Raw genomic sequence first — 21,929 nt, 5'->3', positions numbered from 1 at the left:
CCTGGGCTGCCAGCGCCTGAGTAATGGCCTCAGTCATTGTAGATGCCTGAGCCTGTAAAGCTAAAGCTAGTGATTGGGACTGGTGCTGTTGCGTTCCCACATCCTGTGAAGCCACCACCCATCTGCTCAGGGAACTCTCTCTCAATCCCGTGCAGGCCATGCGGTGGTCTGCATTCCCTTCCCAGACCAGCAGCTTTACAAACTGATCTCGGAGGTTCCCTGTCGGCAGCTTGAGGTGAACACTCTGTTGGACTCGGTCTATGAAATCAGGTCGAGGCTCACCCAGTTTTTGTCTCACTTCTGCCATGGAGGACTCAGTAGGCCCATCATCTTGTTTGTACCACACGGCAAGTCCTGCCTGCCTCACCTGGTCACAGTACGGGCCAGGTATTGCGGCCTGTTGGATGCCGGTTGAGTACCCTTCCCCCTTCCCTGCTAGCATGGCATAAGTAATAGGTTTTGCTGGTTGAGCCTGCCGGTTACTCTCCGCTTGCACTCTGCATTCCTCCTTAAAGAAAGCACACCATTTAATAAACTGAGAACTAGTGGTCTGGGCCCAGGGAGAGTTTGGGCCATCCTCCGCCACCGCCTTGTGGAGCTCTTTAAGATCCTTAGCTTCCCATGGATACCATTCCAAGGGCCTGTTAGCCCCTGATGCCACATTGACCGGATACGCTTGGGGAAGCGAATCCTGTGGCCGAGAGTCTGGGCTCTTGGGTGGCCCTTCCTTTCCAGAGGAGGTCTCCGAGTAGGTTACTTCCTCAGCCCTTGGTCCCTCCATGTGGTAGGGGTCTGGGCTTTGCAAGTCCCTCTCGCAGGTCTCGTAGGGCGCCGTACCTCCCGTCCAATCAGGGGAATAGGGAGGGGGCCTAGGACTGTCCGGGGCACCTGAGTAGCTGCCTCCGCCCCTGCATGCACAGATAGTGCGTTCCCGGTTGAATTTGACCTTTTCCTTTTCCTTTTTACTTCCCAAGTCCTCCTGTACTCCTTCTAGGCCTAATGTTGCCTCCTCCTCCTTCTTCTGTGATATAGCATTACCCATATTTAGGGTTTCACTTACCCCGAGAGACCGCTTAGCCTCGGCCGGTATCTTTTCCTTTCGTGCCCCACGTTGGGCGCCAGATGTTGGGTCTTCGTCCGTCCCACGAAAGACGGACGGGGTCCGAGGAAAGGTAAGTGCGGCGCTCGCCCGTTCCCTAGCCTCCCTCAGCCCAGGAGACAATCAGACACAGCGGGGAGCCAAATCCAGCAGGTAGAAAAACTCGTTTATTAACAGAGAGCAGCCCCTTTTAAGGACAACAAGGGTGGGTGGTATGGTAAGGGAGGAAGAGGAACCAATCACTGTCAAGGTCACACCCTATCATTCACCTGAGCCCTCACGGGCTGGTTAGGCACTGATCAGAAGATCAATTGGGGTCTGCCCACTCAACCCCCTCCCAGCGCCATCTTTGCTGCCCATGTGCTCCACACCCCAGGCCTTCTCCAGCTCCAAGCCCCCCCAGACTCCAAGGCCCTCCCCAGGTTCCGAGACCTCCCCCCAGCTCTGTGCCCCCCCCCCCCCCCCCCCCCCGGCTCTGAGGCCCCTCCTCCCCAGGCTCTGACACCCTCCCCAGGCTCCAAGGCTTCCCCCAGGCTCTGAGCACCGCCCCCCCTACAAGCTCTGAGGCCTGGATTCGAAGTCCCAGACCACCCTCCCCATTCTAGGAAAGAGCTAGGAAAGAAACCTCCACGTGCTCTGTAAAGGATGTTTCAAAATGCGTTCCAAGTCTGCTTCAGGGAAACCAAATTTAAACTGAAAATTGGTGCTGGGTAAAGCTGTTTAACATAAATACATATTATATTAAAGTAACAATCCAAGTACTTGGGTTCATGGTGGGGAGCAGGGGCACTGGCAGCTCACACCTATAATCCCAGCTGTTCAAGAGACTGAGATTTGAGGATGGAGGTTCAAAGCCAGCCAAGTCATACAGATCCAAGAGACCTTTATTTCCAATTAACCAGCAATAAGCCAAAAGCGGAGGCGTGGCTCCACTGGTGGTGAGGTGCCAGCCTTGAGCGGATAGCTGAATGAGCGCTCAAGGCCCTGAGTGCAAGCCTAAAAAGAAAAATGGATCTGCAGCAGCCTCCAGCGGTGGTGAGGCTGGCACTGGTGTGCACTGGTACAGAGGCACAGGAATCTGGGAGCTCTGCCTTCATGCTGAGACAGGTGGTTTTGTTCTTCCTCTAAAACATGGCTCCATGTTTTCTTGCAGTATCTGACACCCGATGTGTCATAAACATTAACTCTGTGATAAAACTGGATCGACAGCCTGATGATTTTCCTCCACTTCTTGCCTAAGTCAATATCTGTTTTTTGTTGGTTATAAACTTGGAATAGTTGTTTGTCTGTCTGTGTCCTTTGAGTATAGGGGAACACAAACCAGACTTAACCCTCTGGCACTACCTGACACATACTTAATGGAAGAAGACCCCCCCTCCTTAGATACATGCATTTTGTTTCTTTGTTCTCTTATGAATTAATAAATTACAGTGCTTCTGTCTTCTGAGTAAACCTTTATCACTGATTAGGCCTTAAAGGCTAATTGAATTTATATTTACTAAAAGACCTAAAAGGAAAAAAAAAAACATTCATAGAACAAGTAGAACTGACAACTGGCTACATAAGAGATGTATTAAAGGAGACAGTGGGTCCCAATGGCCCTTTAAAATGATGTTTAAGTGAAGTTAGAATTTCTATCTAAATTCAAGGCACTTCTCAACTGCTTACTGTAACATATGTAAAAATATAGGAATTACTATGAAAATAATATTCTGAGTAAAAATTCCTGCCATAAAATAAGTACTCCCCCAAATATTCATTTTATGATAGGAAATGCCAATTGTTCTTAGAGCAGTCTAGTATTTGAATAGATGTTTGTAGATTTGTTTTTCTGCATATTTTACATAAATATATATAATATATAAAAAAAGACCTAAAAGACTGATTTTTCCAAAAATGTAGATTTCAAGAATTGAAAATGGTAAGCATGCATATAACTTCAAAATTATTATCTGTTATTTTTAAGTAGTTGTACATAGGAGTTTCAGTTCATCATGTCACTTTATGAACCCAATGTATCTTGATCAATGTCCCTACCCACATAACTTGCATCTTTACCTGGCACTTTTAGAGCAAGGAAGCCAGTGAATGAAGGGAGCCTTTCTGTGTGTATATTTGTACTTCTCAAAAGGAAAAACTATAGAAAAGACTGTTTAAGTATCACTGAGCCTTAATTGTGTATAAATGTTCTATCAAAGTGGTAATCAAATGTGATTACTAACCATGAAATAAAATTACAATATTTAGGAAACGTGCTCAGTAATAAATGCTTCTCATAGCTTCTCTGAAGAAGAAAGAAGGATGGCCAATAGACACATGAAGAAATGTTCAACATCCCTAGCCATAAAAGAAATGCAAATCAAAACAACATTGAGATATCACCTCACTCCAGTTAGAACGGCAAAAATCAAGAACTCTAACAACAACAGATGCTGGAGGGGATGTGGACAGAAAGGAACCTTACTTCATTGTTGGTGGGAATGTAAACTTGTTCAACCACTTTGGAAAACAGTATGGAGGTTCCTCAAAAGACTTCACATAGAGCTCCCCTATGACCCAGCAATCCCACTTTTGGGCATTTACCCTAATGTTTACAAACAAGACCACACTAAAGCTACCAGCACAACTATGTTTATTGCAGCATTATTTACCATAGCTAAGATATGGAACCAACCCAGATGCCCCTCAGTAGATGAATGGATCAAGAAGATGTGGTATATATACACAATGGAATTTTATGCCTCCATCAGAAAGAATGACATTACCCCATTTGTTAGGAAATGGAAAAACTTGGAAAAAATTATATTAAGTGAAGTAAGCCAGGCCCAAAGAAACGTAGGTCCCATGGTTTCCCTTATTTGTAATATCTAGTATATGTATGAGTCAAGCGGAAAAGGTCAGATAATGTGATGTCAGGAAAATGAACCCTTAGATGTGTATTTTAATGTTTTTTTCTTTCATGCCTGTGTTTCTAACACATTTATAAGATTATCTCTTTGTTGCTTTGTATGTCCCTCCTCCACAGTATAACCCCTGCTTTCACTATATTTGATGTCAGTATAACTTGTGGAGGAGATGTGGAAAAACCAGTTGTTTAAGGATACAGGTGGACCTGTTGCAACAATGAGAAGTACAAGTTGTCATGTCCAAAACGAGCTTTACAACGTTGGTGCGGGGGGGGGGGGGGGGGGGGGGGGGGGGGGAGGAAGGAGAAGGATTGGGATTAGGGGGGGAGGGGGGAGGCTGGGAAGGGATGTGAAGGATAAACAAAGGAGGAGGCTGCAATGCTTGGTAAGAAATGTACACATTATCCTGCCCATGTAACTGTAACTCCTCTGTACAGTATGTTCACAAATAAAATTAAATTAAATTAAAAAAAAATCAAAAAAAAAAATAAATAAATGCTTCTCATTCAAAATGTATGCTTTTAAACCTAAGCTTACCTTCCAAGTTTGGAAAAAGACTTTATAACAAATAACTAAACAAAATGTTCTTAAATAACAATTACTTAAGCCGGGTGCCAGTGGCTCATTCCTACACTCCTAGCTACTCAGGAGGCTGAGATCTAAGGGTACCAGTTCAAAGCCAGACCGGGTAGGAAAGTCAGTGAGACTCTTATCTCCAATAAGCCACTCAGAAAACTGGAAGTGTCGCTGTGGCTCAAGTGGTAAGAGCATTAGCTTTGAGCTGAAGAGCTCAGGGACAGCTCCTTGCAGAGTTCAAGCCCCACGACCAACAAAAACAAAATAACTGTTACTTAAACAGGTTACCACAGTCTATTTCCCTATCCTTACAATTGGAATTTAGTTGGTTGTGAACTTGGATTAGTTAAGATTAAAAAAAGATGAATCCTAGTGCATGACACTATGTATTCTGGGTTCATTTATCTAAAGGGAAGAAAAATGCTGGTTAACACACCTTAGACATAATGTATAATGAAGTCTCTAGCACAACACTTCCAAACTTTGCTGGGTGTGGGATTTACTTGGAGTATTTCTTTTCTTTTTTTTTTCTTCTTTTTTTCTTTTTTTTTTTTTGTCGGTTGTGGCGCCTGAACTCTGGGCCTGGGCACTGTCCCTCAGCTCTTTAGCTCAAGGCTAGCACTCTACCTACTTGAGCAGAGTGCCACTTCCAACCTTTTCTGCTTAAGTGGTGCTGAGGAATTGAACCCAGGGCTTCATGCATGCAAGGCAAGCACTCTACCACTGAGCCAACTTCCCAGCCCTAGTTGGAGTATTTCTAAATGGCAGCATCTTTGCCCTAGCCCCAGAGGTTCTAAACCAGTAATTTAAGATCCAGAATGTTTATCACACAAATACATGCTCAGCTAACTCCTAGGAAATTAAAAGAGCACATGCCTCTTTGAGAAATCACATTAATTTTTTTTAGTGCATATTGTATGTCCTGTTTCATCTGAAAGCACTGATTTAGCAGCTAAAATGCTGGCTTGGGGTCATCTTTCGGATGTTTTGTACTGGACGGAAATTCCCACAAAAGACAAGATCTCTTTCACCGTGAATGTGAAGATCTGTCCATAGCTTGTACAGTTCATTCATGCTTCTGAGCCCTATGGCCTCTGGAATGGTTTTGCTTTAACTTGTGTGTGTTTCTTTTTTCTTTTTGCTATCTTCCATATTGCCACTATATTGTTGTACATATTAAAATGAAATTAAATCAGTGAATTTATTATGTTTTCTTCTTTTTCTAGGGAAGACGAGGCAAAACAGGACCCCCGGGAAAGCCGGGACCCCCAGGGCCCCCCGTGAGTAAAGTGTGGAGTGGCCATGCCTGAGTCTGTGCCTGTTTCTGTGTTCCCTAGGGACTGCTCTTAAGAATCATCTACAAAATTGGCTTTCTGTGCTTGATGGAGAGCTTCCCACGTTCCTACAGATAGGAATTAGATATTGTGTGCTTCCAACGAGGGAACATTTCCTAATTTTAACACCATGTATAGAGCAGTTCATGTTGAGGAAAGCTCAGAGAGATAAAACTTAGAATAGCAAGGAAAGGCAGCTCTCTGGAGGCTCAGAGGCTTTGCTCCCAGCGTGACTTTCTCCAGGGCCTCAGGAGAGCACTCTTCCTTTGGGGATTGGGAAGCGTTCTCTAAATCAAAGGCATGCTGTCATTTAGGGGAGTGTGAATAAAGATGAAAAGAAATGGAATTGAACTGGAAAGTCTCTCAGGGCCTAAAGCAATTCAAAGTAATTAAAAGGCTTCAACAATCTTATAATTCTTTGTTCTGAGGCCAAATTTATAGCTTCCCACTTTCTTAAGAAATTTCTGTACCAAAAAGCCAAGTTGTTTGCAAAAAAAAAAAATAACTTTCTACAACTTTCCACTAACTAATAAGGTGTGCGAGTGTCTGTCTGTTTATGTGTGTGTGAGAGAGAGAGAGAGGAGAGAGAGAGAAAGAGAGAGAAACAGAGAGGACAATACATGAAATATTAACTGTCCTATGGAACAAAAATAAGAGAATATTTACCAAAAATAATTTTAAGTTGTCTTTGAGTCCGTTTCATGAAAGATTATATATATTTTTAACTATAACTATAATTTTACACACATAACTAGTTATGCATAGAAATATATATTACTCAAAATTAGCTCTCCACTATCTAATAGAAATTTCATCTTTAGGGAAAATTTTTGGATTTAGGGAAGGCTTAGTTGCCATTTACACAAATGTAATCTGCATATAATAAAATTATTCTTAATCAGAATGCTTGGAATTCAGGAACAAATAAAGTGGCTACAGGGCAGGCTACAAGCCCCAATGCTAAATGTATTTTCATGAAATACCAATCCACTTTTCTGTTAAAAAGCAGAACTTGTCTATACAGAAGGAAAGCCTCCCAGATTCTCTCAAATACCTCCTGCATCTGTTCTTGCAAGTCTGTTTTCTGTGGATGTGGCTGATTGCACAGAGTGGGCACTTTATAAAACTAGTCCCTTATCCACCTGGCCAGCCCAGGAGGTCAGTGCCCTCCTGGGACCTAGTGGGCTGCGGTGGGGGAGAGGTCTCTGGGCCGGCAGAGCAGGCCTGCTCAGGGAAACACAAACTGCATCACAGGACTTCACTCCCATGAAGTCATCTAACCTAATCACTTCCCAAAGCCCCACCTCCAAGCACCTTTCCCATATTTGGAAATTGCATCTCCAACACATAACATCTAGGAGAAACATTAAGGAGAGATGTTGCAGATTAATGAGACCCTTGAAAAGAAATCAGAATTTAGGGCAGAAAGCAACTTGCTTAGGAAGGACATAACGTTCAGAAGTGGGATGGATTAAAGCTGAGTGCATTTATCCCAGGCCTCGTTCTGTGTTAGCTATGTCCAGTGGTTCATGAAACCCTCAGAACTCTCTGGACAAGCAGAAATTGTTCTCACTTTATAATTGGGTGTGTGGTGCTTAGAGATACCACAAAACGTGCTCAAGACTACATAACTAAGGCTTCTAGAAATAAGACCCAGGACTTGATCCCTGAACCTAGCTGACCTCCTAGACCCAGGTAAGTAGCAACTGTCTGTTTATGATGTGACTGGGATCCTACACAAAGAATCATTTGAATTTTAGATGGCAATTTATGGCATTGTCCTAGCCTAGGACAACGAGAAAGTATGTGATGGTGGTGAGAAAATGAATCCCTTTGAGGGCCCTTCTGGATCATTCCCCTGGACATTTGCCTGCCTCCCTGACCTTCTCTGTAAGTTAGAAATAACAGCGCGACCTTCCCCATGCCAAGTATGCTGAGAACGTCCCTTCTGTGTGCAAAGCCTCTGCAAGTGTTTTAAACACTCATTAACATTTTAGCCAGAAGACGATTATCTGACATGTCCAATAGAAATCACCAACATTTTTCACCTTTACAAATTTCTCAAAATTCAGTTGACAAAAATTGGAATGTTTATCCATGGATTCCTTAAGTAAACCCTCTAAATATGAAATACTTCTTCTATATATGTAAATCCTACTTGAAGAGCTTTAACATTTATTTCCAACTAGCCATGACATTGGTGGGTGGCTTACTCCTGTAACCCTAGCTTCTCAAGAGGCTGAGATATGAGGATCATGGTTAGAAGCCAGCCCCGGCAAGAGTCCATGAGACTCTTCTCTCCCATAAACCACCAAAAAGCCAGAAGTGGAGCTGTAGCTCAAGTCATAGAGAACTAGCTAGCCTTGAGCAAAAAAGCTCAAGATTATCACCAAGGCCCTGAGTTCAGTTCCTAGGACTGGTGTGCATGCATGTGCATGCACACACACGCATGCATGCATGCATGCACACAATAATAATAAATAACACTGAATTTGAATAACTCAATGACCATTTTTTTCTCCTTCAGGTTTAGGGTCTCTTTCTTGCTTGTGGGGTGTGATTATCCATGAGCTGAGCTATGGTATTTCATTAATTAAGATACTCTCTAAATCTCTACCTCCTATGCTTTGCACTCTAATAAAAGAAACTTTTCTAAAAAAGTCTTCCATTAATTTCTGTATTATGACAAGAGTTAGAACATCTCAGGACTTGGAATGCCTTAGTTCTGATCACAGTGCTTTCTTTGGTGAAGGAAAAGCTGCTGGAGATGAGATAGGTTGACTGCATTACAGGAGGCTGTGCATGCCTTAACTTCTAATCCATTATCTCTGTGAGGAGTGTTCATTAAAAACCACATTTATTGTAAGATGTGCTATTATTTCTTCCTATTGCAGGTGAGGCTTTTCATTGTCTTTTTTCTAGTATTGTTTTTGTGCACCGTCTCCTGGCTGCAGTTTGAATGTCACAGATTTGGTTGAAAAGATTCCAGGCCGGTACGATGTGGGATGGTGGCACCCCCTGGTGTCAGACTTGAGAACTGCAGGGCAGAGAACGGCCTGTAGGACTGTTGCAGTTGGGGACATTGTTCTGTGTTTGAGGCTTAATTTATAAACCAACACCATTTTATTTTTCAGGGTTGTGGCATTTTCTAGCTATCTTGTGGTAGAATGCACATAGAATATCATCAGCTTGTGAGATGGTTAAGGAGAAAATCGTTCTGAGCTCCTGGACCTCTGAATGCCCAGGAACTACAAGCCCTGGCAGGAGTCTGCAGCATTAATGCACAGTGAAATGTGCAAGCAATATTGTAGAAAATACATACTGTCTTCTTAGTTCTCCCTCATTTTCCTTTTTGTGCTGGTACTGGGCTTGAATTCAGGGTCTGGGCACTGTCCCTGAGCTTTTCAGCTCTAGGCTGGTCTCTACCACTTGAGCCACAGCTCCATTTCTGGCTTTTTGGTGGTTCATTGGAGATAAGAGTCTCAAATCCTGCCTTGACTGTATTTAGACCTCAATCCTGAGATCTCCCTCCTAAGTGGGTAGGATTATAAGAATTAGCTAACCACTGCCTAGCACAAGTCAGTATTCTAAAATACATTTTAGACTCAAGAATAAAGCAGATAACTTCTATTAAAATGTCCTGTGTGTGATTGTATGCATGTTTGAGGCTAATCGTGTCTTGATAGGGTTCCAGTGTACACTCCTGACCTCCTTTCATTATATGATTGGAGCTTTTGTTTCTAGTTTTCCTTATAGCAGGACCCTAGGTTTATTAAATGACTAAAGGCCATGAACTTTTAAGACAATATCCTCAGAGAAAACGACCCTGCCACTGACTCGAGTCAATGGGAGTAGTACTTTCACTTCTTATTAAAAACAAGATGGTATCCTCAGATTTTACATTATAAACACGGAAGACTTAAGAATTGGAGATATGACCAGCTAATTATTTTTATTGCCACTTGTCCCTCCTGGGTTTACAGCCCCAGACAAAACAGCTGTTGTCAACATAGCTGAGATTCCAGCCCCCCTGTGTCCACTGAGTGGACGCTGAGACGTGCGTGGGAGGCAGAGGCTGAGATTTCAAAAGTGGCGTTGGATTCTGTTTCCTAATGACATCTCTTGATCTCCATGAACAGAGGCGATAGGCAATTATAGGCATTTTCTGACTTCCTGAGATTTTTGTCCATTCTGGCTCTGTAACAGGACGTTTACCTTCACTCAGCCATAGGCCAGGTTGCATCTAAGCTGCTGTTCTTAAAAGCAGTATGGAAGCCAGGCACCCGTGGCTGACGCCGGTCATCCTAGCTACTCAGGAAGCTGAGATCTGAGGGTCAGGGTTCTAAGCTAGCCTTGGAAGGGGGGCGGGGAGGAAGGAAGAGAAAAGAAAGAAAGAAAAGGAAAGGAAAAGAAAGAAAGAGAGAGAATGAGAGAAAGAAAGATAGGAAGGAAGGAAGGAAGGAGGGAGGGAAGGAAGGAAGGAAAAATAAAGAACGAAAGAAAGAAAGAAGAAAAGAAAAGAAAAGAAAAAAGGCTCATGATATGCTTATCTCCGGTTACCCAGAAAAGAAAGCTTGAAGTGGAACTGTGGCTCAAGTGGTAGAGCACCAGCCTTGAGCAGAAAAGCCAAGGGACAGCGTGCAGGCCCAGAGTTCAAGCCCCAGCACGGCAGGGGGAGGGGGAAAGAGGAGAGGAAGAGAGAGACTCCAGTACAGTGAACAGAAAATGTGTTGAGGTGAGGCGGGGCCTGTAAGCTAACATCCTCCTGCTACTGGAGGCCCAGGGTGGACGAGAGGCAGGACGCAGTCCATCCTGAGGCAAGGCGCAGTGGTCTTTTGCAGATAACACTGGATGCACACCATTTATTTCTACATGTCCTTGCTGGCCGGCCGGCTGGACCACAGCAGGACATACTTGAAGAGAGATGAGAATGAAATATTTTAGGGCTGGATGAGCACAACAGCATTGGAGGAGAAACATTTTCCTAGCCAGCATGCCATGAAAAACATGTCAGGAAGTCCTGTTCTCTCACAAATACAGTAAGGTAATACCAGTTAGGTGGATAGCTGGGAAAAAGAAGTAGCTTCAGAATGATCTTGTTACACAGTGGTATGTAAAAGGTTAAACATGTATGAACCTAACTTAGCAAATCTGCTTTTATGAAGTGGTTAATTATACCCATTGACTGCCATTACTGCCCAGGCGCATTCTACTCCTTTTTCACAATAACCAGCCAGAGACTGTGCAATCTTGGGAAGCAATCAGGTCACATGTTGAGTATTTGCTTAGTCATGCAACCATAAACTCTATGTTCAAGTTCACTCAGTTACACAGCTCAGTACAGGCCACATGCAGACAGGCCCAGTACCAGTGACAGCACTTTCCTGGAAGCCACAGAGGAGAGTTTGAAGAATATCCAGTCCAAACCCCCTCCACTCTCTCTGACTAGAACTGGCTGAAGCTTTGCTGTTGGTTAACGGGTGCAGAGCCGTGGCCCTGGTGGGGGCAGGCTCAAGGGGCTGGAAGGCTCTGTCTCTGGGGAGTTTTCACTCCACCTGACAGAGCTAGTGGTGTTATTGGTGTGAAGCTATGTCAGATGGGATACACAACAGAAAGCCAGTGCTGACGTGTGCTCCTCCTACTCCTGCTTTGCTTCTGCACTCAGTTTAGGCTTCCTAATTAACCTTTTAATACCAAAGAGAAAAAGAATTACCTCCACCTTTGCTACTAGCCCCTTAGAATATTGGAAATATTTCTTTAAAGTGATACCAAATGCCTTTCCAGTAACTAACTTCCTATCTGTTCTTAAAGCAAAGCTATTTTTAGCATGTTTTGGAAAGTTTATTATTGCAACTTTATGTATGTATATATACACACATATATGTATATATATACACACATATATGTTCATATGTAAATATACATATATACACATATATATGTGTGTGTGTGTATATATATATATATGTATGTATGTATGTATGTATCTCAAAGGCCATTACAGAAGCTAATTGGAAGCTTACAGAGCCAGAGGCAATTGTGTGTAACTCAACATGTATTTGTATATTTGTGTATATGTGTGCTCACAGAGGAGCTTCTAATAGAAGACATGAGTGTCATGCTTGACTCAAAAAGCCATCAGAAAAGTTATCAACTGAGCACCCATAGCTCATACCTGTAATCCCAGCTACTCAGGAGGCTGAGATCTGAGCCAAAAATAGTCTGTGAAACTCTTACCTCCAATTAACCAGCAAAAAGCTAGACGTGGAGTTAGGGCTCAAGTGGTAGAGTGCTAGCCTTGAGCAAAAAAGCTCAGGGACAGCACCCAGGCTCTGAATTCAAGCCCCAGTACCATTACACACACACACACACACACACACACACACACACACACACACACGCGCGCGCGCACACACACACGCGCACACACACACACACACACACGAAGGAGGAGGAGGAGGAGGAAAAGAAAAGAAACATCAAGAGGAATTTAAAATGCTGTTAAGAGGAAAGCTAGGGAAGAGGGTTTAGGGGTGAGGGTGAGTAAGCAGCGGGCAATGAGACCCGATGCACTGGTGCCCAGGTGCAGTTGAGGGGAAAAGGCAGATCTGTGGTCCTTGGAGCTCTATGACAACAGTGAATGGGCTGAAAACTGCAATGCAGCTAAGCCAGGACTAAGAAAGCATAGAGAAACTTTGAAAATCTGCAGCCAGAGCAGTCCTCACCTAGTGAGGACCTGTTGTTTTAAAATCTGCCTCTGAATGGTGCCCTTAGTCCTTTTTGCTTTGGTCTTCACTTGTGTCTGAGCCCTCCTGGCCCTCAGCTCTCCTCTTTCACTTACAGCTGTAACTGGGGTGGCAGGTGCCCGCCACCACACCCAGCCTCTTCTGTTCAGGTGGCGTCCCATGAGCTTTTTCTGTCAGGTTGGCCTCAAATTCACCTCTTCCTAGTCTCCATCTCTGGAGTCCCTACGCCTAGAGGCACAAGCCACATCTCTAGCCAAGTATATCTGACATCCTACTCTCACTGCTGGTGAGCAGCCCGCTTCCCACGCTGCATGCAGCTCACATTCACTCCAGTGCAACAGGCTGCTCTGTGCAGTGGAGACAGCCCAGGACCCCCAACCGAGTGACAGTCACACCCAATCCAAACAAGAGAAAACAGAGCCACCCCACCAACAGCATGCAGTGGAAACACACCTGGACCTCCACACCAGGTGACAGTCACACCCAATCCAAACAACAAAACAACCATCCCACCCACAATGTGCAATGGAGACACCCCAGGACCCCCCATACCGGGTGACAGTCACACCCAATCCAAATGAGAAAACAGAGCCATCCCACCAACAGACCTGTGCAGCCACGACTTCTGTGGCTTTAAGAGAAGACGCTGGGATATTTTTCCTTTCTAAAATGGGTCCTTTCAGGGCAGACCTCAGAGAACAGGGCGGCTCATCTGTCTGGAACGCCTCTCACACCTTGTTGCCCAGGGGACCCATCACGCACCACACGTTTTTAACTTCTTCTTTCTCAGAGTTGACTCATGGACTACGAGACCTCTGAGAGAGTTTGTATCAAGAACTAGCTGCAGGTGGATTCTTAGCTGTAAATCTCTTGGGATTTATGGTAGCTGAAGTATTTGGGTTTTTTTTGTTTTTGTTTTTTTTTAATTTAATTTAATTTTTTGTGAACATACTGTACAGAGGGGTTACAATTACATGGGTAGGATAATGCATACATTTCTTATCAAGCATTGCAGCCTCCTCCTTTGTTTACCTTTCACATCCCTTCCCAGCCTCCCCCCACACACCCCCACCCAATCCTCCCCCCCACCCCCGCACCAACGTTGTAAAGCTCGTTTTGGACATGACAACTTGTACTTCTCATTGTTGCAACAGGTCCACCTGTATCCTTAAACGACTTGTTTTTCCCCATCTCCTCCACAAGTTATATTGACATCAAATATAGTGAGAGCAGGGGTTATACTGTGGAGGAGGGACATACAAAGCAACAAAGAGATAATCTTATAAATGAGTTAGAAACAAATGCATGAAAGAAAAAAACATTAAAGGGTTCATTTTCCTAACACCACATTATCTGACCTTTTCCACTTGACTCATACATATACTAGATATTGCAAATAAGGGAAACCATGGGACCTGTGTTTCTTTGGGCCTGGCTTACTTCACTCAATATAATTTTTTCCAGGTTTTTCCATTTCCTAACAAATGGGGCAATGTCATTCTTTCTGATGGAGGCATAGAATTGCATTGTGTATATATACCACATTTTCTTGATCCATGCATCTACTGAGGGGCATCTGGGTTGGTTCCATATCTTAGCTATGGTAAATAATGCTGCAATAAACATAGTTGTGCTGGTAGCTTTAGTGTGGTCTTGTTTGTAAACATTTGGGTAAATGCCCAAAAGTGGGATTGCTGGGTCGTAGGGGAGCTCTATGTGAAGTCTTTTGAGGAACCTCCATACTGCTTTCCAAAGTGGATGAACAAGTTTACATTCCCACCAACAATGAAGTAAGGTTCCCTTCTGTCCACATCCCCTCCAGAATCTGTTCTTGTTAAGAGTTCTTGATTTTTGCCATTCTAACTGGAGTGAGGTGGTATCTCAATGTTGTTTTGATTTGCATTTCTTTTATGGCTAGGGATGTTGAGCATTTCTTCATGTATCTATTGGCCATCCTTCTTTCTTCTTCAGAGAAGTTTCTCTTTAAGTCTTTAGCCCACTTATTTATTGGGCAGTTGTTTCTTTGAGGATTTGTTGTTGGGGGATTTAATTTTTTGAGTTCCAAGTATATTTTAGATATGAGATCCTTGTCTGTTGTATGGCTAGTGAAGATCTTCTCACAATCTGTGAGCTTTCTATTGATCTTGCTAGCTATGTCCTTTGCCATGCAGAAGCTCTGCAACTTCATGCAATCCCATTTGTCCAACCTTTCTTTGATTTGTTGTGTTTCCGGGTCTCTATTCAGAAAATTTCGGCCTGAGCCAAGGAGACCTAGGGTTTCTCCTATTCCATTCTGTAATGTTTTCAGAGTGTCTGCTTTGACTTCGAGGTCTTTGATCCATTTGGAGTTGATTCTGGTGCAGGGTGATATATAAAGATCTAGCTTTAGTTTTCTACAAATAGTTAACCAATTTTGCCAGCACCATTTACTGAAGAGGCTGTCTTTCTTCCATTCTATGGTTTTAGCTCCCTTATCGAAGATTAGATGGCTAAAAGTCTGTAGGTTCATTTCTGGGTTTTCAATTCTATTCCATTGGTCCTGAGGTCTGTTCTTATGCCAATACCAAGCTGTTTGGATTACTATGGCTTTATAGTAGAGTTTGAAATTTGGTATTGATATTCCTCCAGCAGTGTTCTTTCCGTTGAGGAGTGTTTTTGCTATTCGGGGTCTTTTATTGTTCCATATGAATTTTTGGATTGACTCTTCTATTTCCTTGAAGAATGAGGTTGGAATTTTGATAGGTATCGCGTTGAATTTGTAGATAGCCTTGGGAAGTATTGCCATTTTCACGATGTTAATCTTTCCAATCCAAGAGCATGGGAGGTTTTGCCATTTTCTTTCTTTCTTTTTTTTTATTTTTAATTTTATTTTCTTGTAAAGATGCTGTACAGAGGGGTTATAGTTACATGAGTAAGGCAATGAGTCCATTACTTGTCAATCATTTTTACCCCTTTCCTTGTTGTTGTCCCACTATCCCTTCCCGCCCCCCCCCCCCCGCCTCTCTCCCATCCCCCCCCCCCCCCATGAAGTTGTAAAGTTCATTCCCAACATACTGTCCTGTGGGTATCCTTGTTGCAATGGGTCATCCTGTGTCCTTGTTTCAGCATCATTTCCCTCCCCCTCCCCAGATTAGACAAATGTGTATATAAGATACAGGGTACCAAAATCAAGTAGTGACAACAGGAGATATGCCATAGGCAAAAGAACGTACAAAGGAAACAACAACAAAATCACATGGTACATTTAAAACAATAACAATAAAGACAGACTTCTTGTGTCCATATCTTGGGGTTCATTTCACTTAGCATCATCTTATGTGTACATAAGATGTGTACATATGTACATTGCTTTTCAGCTCATCTGATAAGATTATCCTATATGTATACTAATTATTGCAAATAAGGGAAACCATGGTACCTAAATTTCTTTGGGACTGGGTTACTTCACTTAATGATTTTTTCCAAGTATTTCCATTTCCTAACAAATGGGGCAGTGTCATGCTTTCTAATGGAAGCATATAGATAGATAGATAGATAGATAGATAGATAGATAGATAGATAGATAGATAGATAGATAGATAGATAGATAGATATAGATATAGATATCTATCTATCTCATTCTTTTGATCCACTCATCTACTGAGGGACATCTGGGTTGGTTCCATATCTTAGCTATGATGAATAGTGCTGCAATAAACATAGTTGTGCTGGTAGCTTTAGTATGGCCTTGTTTGTGATCATTAGGGTAAATGTCCAGAAGTGGGACTGCTGGGTCATAGGGGAGCTCTATGTGTAGTCTTTTGAGGATTTCCAGAGTGGTTGGACAAGTTTATACTCCTACCAACAGTGCAGTAGGGTTCCCTTTTGGCCACATCCCCTCCAGCATCTGTCATTATATTTTTTGATGATAGTCATTCTAACTGGAGTGGAATCTCAAATTTTTTGTTCTTGATTTTTTTTTAAAATTTTTTGTCAATCGTGGGGACTGAACTCAGTCTGGGAGCTGTCCCTCAGCTCTTCAGCTCAAGGCTAGTGCCCTACCACTTGAGCCACAGCACCACTTCTGGCTTTTTTTTTTTTCTTATGTGGTGCTGAGGAATCAAACCCAGGGCCTCATGCATTCAAGGCAAGCACTCTACCACTAAGCCAACTTCCCAGCCCTTAATGTTGTTTTGATTTGCATTTATGGGTAGAGAAGTTGAGCATTTCTTCATGTGTCTTGGCCATTCTTATTTCCTCCTCAGAGAAGTCTCTCTTTAAGAAATGAACCCACAGACCTACAGCCACCTAATCTTCGATAAGGGAGCCAAAAATAGAATGGAAGAGACAGTCTCTTCAGTAAATGGTGCTGGCAAAATTGGTTAAACACCTGTAGAAAACTAAAATTAGATCCTCTTATATCACCCTGCACCAGAATGGATCAAAGACCTGGAAGTAAAAGCAGACACCCTGAAAACATTACAGGAAGGAATAGCAGAAACTCTAGGGTTCCTTGGCAGAGGCTGAAATTTTCTTAATAAAGATCCAGAAACACAACAAATCAAAGAAAGGTTGTACAAATGGGATTACATGAAACTGCAGAGCTTCTGCATGGTTTTGCCATTTTCTAAGTTCTGTTTTGATTTCCTTTTTCAAGATTTTAAAGTTTTTATCATAGAGGTCCTTCACTTCTTTGGTTAAGTTAATTCCTAGGTATTTTATTTTTTGTGGGGCTATTACAAATGGAGTTGCTTTCCTAATTTCAGCCACACTTTTCTCATTGTTGGCATACAGAAAAGCCATTGATTTTGGGGGGGTTAATTTTATACCCTGCTACTTTGCCAAAGTTTTGAATCAGCTTGAGTAATTTGGGAGTGGAGTCTATGGGATTCTTTAAATACAAGATCATGTCATCTGCGGTAGCTGAAGTATTTGTAACAGAATGAAATGTCATCATAAATGCTCATCGTCTGACTAAGTAGCGCCCCACTTCAGATGAAGCCCTCGGAGCACTATTTTGTGACTCGCAGAACAGATCCTATGAAATCCAGAGGTCCCTTTGGTAGGCACATCAGTCTCCCAGGTGTCCGAATAATGCTCTTCTATCTCCTGGCTTTGTAGAGTAGGCTATGTCCGAGGGAACAGCTGCACAGAGCCGGCCACACTCCCTCAAGCCCCCAGGGTTAAACTCAAAAGCAAGGCCAGGTTGTGGGTGAGGAGTGAATTCCATGTTGGAACACTGCTCCACTCAGTGGGTTAATAACCATCCCCAAAGTCCCAGGCCTAATTCAACCCAGCGCTGCAGACCACCCCCTACAGCTCTTGCTCTTCTCTCGTCCTCTTGTTCACATGGATGCATTCTCTGGGCCATGCGTTCTGGATCACCTGTTACTGCTTTTCCCCCACTGCCTCCCAGAGCCCCTTTGTGAAGCCACTCGTTCATCCTTCATGTCCTGGACCAGTGCTCTCTCAGTGTGTGCACAGGTGTATCGTGAACCCCACGGTGTTGGGGGAATGCTCAGGCCTGACCATTGGTGGAGATCAGAGGTTTGCAAACATGGGAGACTTCCACCAGTTAACACTGAAGCAAAGTGCTTGTTTCCTCTCCTCCTGTACCAACTACAGTACTGGCTTATTAGAGTACTTAGTGCACTGCTTTTGATGTGAAAGTTTTTGGCATGGTGAGTAGACCATGAAACACATGACACGTGTCCACTGCAGATGTGGCTTTAGCCTGGATGTGTGCCTTCATGTGAAACTAGTAGAACCAGTGCCATGGTGCTGTCTTTGCCATTCAGCCCATGGCACAACCTTGGCCCACTTAATTGTTAAACTCGTTTCTTTTCATCTTAGAAATAACAATTCCTCGTGGCATTGCTACAAGGATTTAATAAGTGAACACAAACAAAGCCATGATGGAATGCCTGGTGTGCAGCACCAAAGACTTACTGCCTGTCATTCTGTGATTGATTTCTCTGCTCTATTCTGGATTATGGATTGTTCCGCTATATTCAGAGGCCCAACAACTAAAGCTCTCAGGTTTCACTAGAAAAAATGTCTGTGATGCTAAACTGTCCCACCCCATCATGGTTCTTTGTCTGGGCCTTATCACCCACAGGGCTCAAAGAGAGCCTGCCAGGCCCAGCCATCTCCTCTGCTATCTCCTATTGTTTCTACCAATACTGTCAAAGTTCTTCCTCTGCTTGTATATTTGCAGGACCAAGTCATATGAAACTTCATGTCTCCTGAGTTTCACAAGAAAGTTACTAACTCCCATGATCTTGACTTGGAACGAAAGAAAAATTAACAGCTCAACGATTGCTTTCCTTATTAATTCATCCAAACAGACCTAAGATGCAGATAGGAAAGACCTGTGAAAAATATATAAAATCCAAAATACTGTGAGACTTCTTTTCTGACATTGGCTGTTTTTATTTCATTGTTGATTGTCTTTCCAATCACAGCCAGCTCCACTACCTGGAAATCCCATGATTTATTTGCTCAGGAGTTGAAGCAGCCGGTGCCGGGCACTGTCCCCTTATGCCGACACTGTCCCCCATGCTGGGCGCTGTCCCCCATACCAGGCACTGACCTCTCACCCCGTGTCTCCTGTGTCAGTGGCACAGTGCCAAGGCTTCTTGTGACAAGAGTTCATTAGCCACAGTCTTTCTGAGAAACACTTGGTGTAAATGTGGGCCCATGTTGATTGTTTCCTATAGACCTAGGGGTTGCCTGTAGCAAGGAATGAAACTAGCAAGTGCTCCTTCCTCCATTTTCTTCACTTTTCAAGCCCATAATTCCCCTCCTCCCCTCCTTTTTTTTTTTTGGTTGCTCATGGGTCCTGAAATCTGGGTCTGGGCGCTGTCCCTCGGCTCTTCAGCTCAAGGCTAACGCTCTACCACTTGAGCCACAGTGCCACTTCCAGCTTTTTCTGCTTACATGGTGCTAAGGAATCGAACCCAGGTCCTCATGCATGCAAGGCAAGCACTCTACCACTGAGCCACCTTCCTAGCCCTTCATAATTCCCTTTTCAAAGAGATTAATCTTGGCATAATGATGCTATTTGATTTGTTCATTCATCCTCTTACCTTCCAAGATAAACTGTGAGGGACTTTGCCTGTACCATATTCTGTCTTCTGTCCTACTCTCTCTCCTCCTCAAGGCCTGAAGGGAGTTTTCTCTCTCTTTTCTGAGACAGCTGAGTAGATCTTGATTCAACATACTTGATCTTAAATAATGCTAGGCTCTGTGGGGTGTTTTTGTTTTTGTTTTTTGTGATCCTCTTCCCAACGTGTCATCCTAAAATCCTGGAAAACTCTCCTCTCCCTCCCTTCCTGGAGGCCTTCACTCCAGACAAGTGGTCTTTCTTTCCTCTTCCCTGACAGCCAGCTCAGCACAATGCTATAGAGTTTCCAGGGCTACAAAAGCCAGCCAGTACTGAAATGCTAAATTCTGGGGTTTCAGCAGACATCGTTCTCCCACCCACAAAGTCCACATGCAAATTCAAGATTAAAGTCTAAGTTCCACACTTCTATACTGTGTTCATCAGAGTCCTGCGAGATTGGCCCAAAACAAAAGAAAGCTAAACCTTCTCCCTCCCAAGTCTCTTGGGTGCAGTCTTCCAATAAAAATGTGCTGAAGATTAACCTCCTCACAGAATGTTCCAGGTTCCCACTTAAGTTCTTTCTTTGGACTTGTGTGATTCTTTCTTTGGACTCATGTAAGATTTGTTCTAGAAAAGCCTCTATGAACCTGACTATACGTTAATGTCCATTAATTAGAGTGTTTGACTTAATTGACTCTTCTCTTTTTTATAAGTTTTTTATGGTTTTTCTTTTTTCTTTTTGTCTCTTTGACTTGGAGAGTTTTTGGATACATTATTTAAATAGAAGTTTGTTTGACATATGCGTATACATTTATCTTTCCTTTGTTTTTTGCACAGGGACCTCCTGGTTTACAAGGAATACAGCAGACCTTTGGCAGCTATTTTAACAAGGTTTGACTAATTTGTTTCCTGCATCTTGTATACAGAGAGATTGTATGTGATTCTGCCTTTGCGGGGTGGGGTGGGGGGGAGCTTTATTAATGCCTAATTTCTCAGACATGATCGTATGTACTCAATATCTTCCCATATTGAAAGCTGTCTCTGGATATAAATGTTTTTAAAATATTTTACTCAACATGTTATTATAAACCTAGAGTTTTATTTCTATTTTCATTTTTATATTATTTAGTGCTGGTATTGAATTGAAGCTTGAATTCTGCTCTTGCTTACCTTTTTGACACAAGGCTGGTGCTCTACTACTAGAGCCAATGCTTTTTTTGCTGGTTATTTGGAGATAAGAGGCTCACAGCATTTTCTGCCTGGGTTGGCTCCAAACCATGATACTCAGATCTCAGCATCCTGAGTAGCTAGGATTATGGATGTAAGCCACTGGTGCCCACTGGTGGGCAAAAACAAAGTTTACCTGCATGTTTGCTAATGCAAATAAATTGCTTCTATCCCTAAAAATGGCTTTTCTAGGTTCTCTAAAGGCAGAGAAATATTGCTGGCCATCCTGAAGCTCTGGGTGAGAGTCAAGAAGTAGAATTCTTACCAAAATTACTAGTGTCAGGCACAGGCTCCCATTCCAGCTGCTCTGGGTGAAAGCAGCATCAACTCCTGCGGTCTTCATCCCTGCTGGATTGGTGGATGGCCGACAGGGAAAGCACCCTGAATGCCAGTGTGGAAACCTCATCCCACTCAAGGACTTCAGGGTGTCATTGAGAGGGTCATCCTCCAGTGCCCAGTGCATGGGGGCTGCCCGAGGGGGCCCGAGGGGACACGGGGGCTGACCTGAGGGGACACTGGGACTGACTCGAGGGGACACGGGGGGCTGACCCGAGGGGACACGGGGGGCTGATCTGAGGGGACACTGGGACTGACCCGAGGGGACACTGGGACTGACCCGAGGGGACATGGGGGGCTGACCCGAGGGGACACTGGGACTGACCCAAGGGGAAACTGGGACTGACCCGAGGGGACACTAGGACTGACCCGAGGGGACACTGGGACTGACCCGAGGGGACACGGGGGCTGACCCGAGGGGACACAGGGGCTGACCCAAGGGGACACGGGGGCTGACCCGAGGGGACACTGGGACTGACCCGAGGGGACACTGGGACTGACCCGAGGGGACATGGGGGCTGATCCCAGGGGACACTGGGACTGACCCGAGGGGACATGGGGGGCTGACCCAAGGGGACACTGGGACTGACCCAAGGGGACACTTGGAATGACCCGAGGGGA

The 21,929-nt window shown here is 43.8% G+C and overlaps 1 protein-coding gene across 1 annotated transcript in view; it reads left to right on the top strand.

Moving 5' to 3' along the window:
• The window catches only part of Col19a1 (collagen type XIX alpha 1 chain), a 224,029-nt gene that overhangs the window by 147,060 nt on the left and 55,040 nt on the right, over nucleotides 1-21,929 (top strand). The window contains exons 14-16 of the mRNA XM_042668576.1: nucleotides 5,808-5,861; nucleotides 20,583-20,636; nucleotides 21,275-21,397. Coding sequence (XP_042524510.1) covers nucleotides 5,808-5,861; nucleotides 20,583-20,636; nucleotides 21,275-21,397 — 231 coding nt within the window. The remainder of the gene's footprint in view (nucleotides 1-5,807; nucleotides 5,862-20,582; nucleotides 20,637-21,274; nucleotides 21,398-21,929) is intronic.

This window comes from Dipodomys spectabilis, unplaced genomic scaffold, assembly GCF_019054845.1.
Source record: "Dipodomys spectabilis isolate Male_0828 unplaced genomic scaffold, ASM1905484v1 ptg000457l, whole genome shotgun sequence".
In the NCBI taxonomy this organism is placed as follows: Eukaryota; Metazoa; Chordata; class Mammalia; order Rodentia; family Heteromyidae; genus Dipodomys; species Dipodomys spectabilis.
Note: the sequence above shows the minus strand (reverse complement) of the source record. Positions and strands in the feature narration are given on the sequence as shown.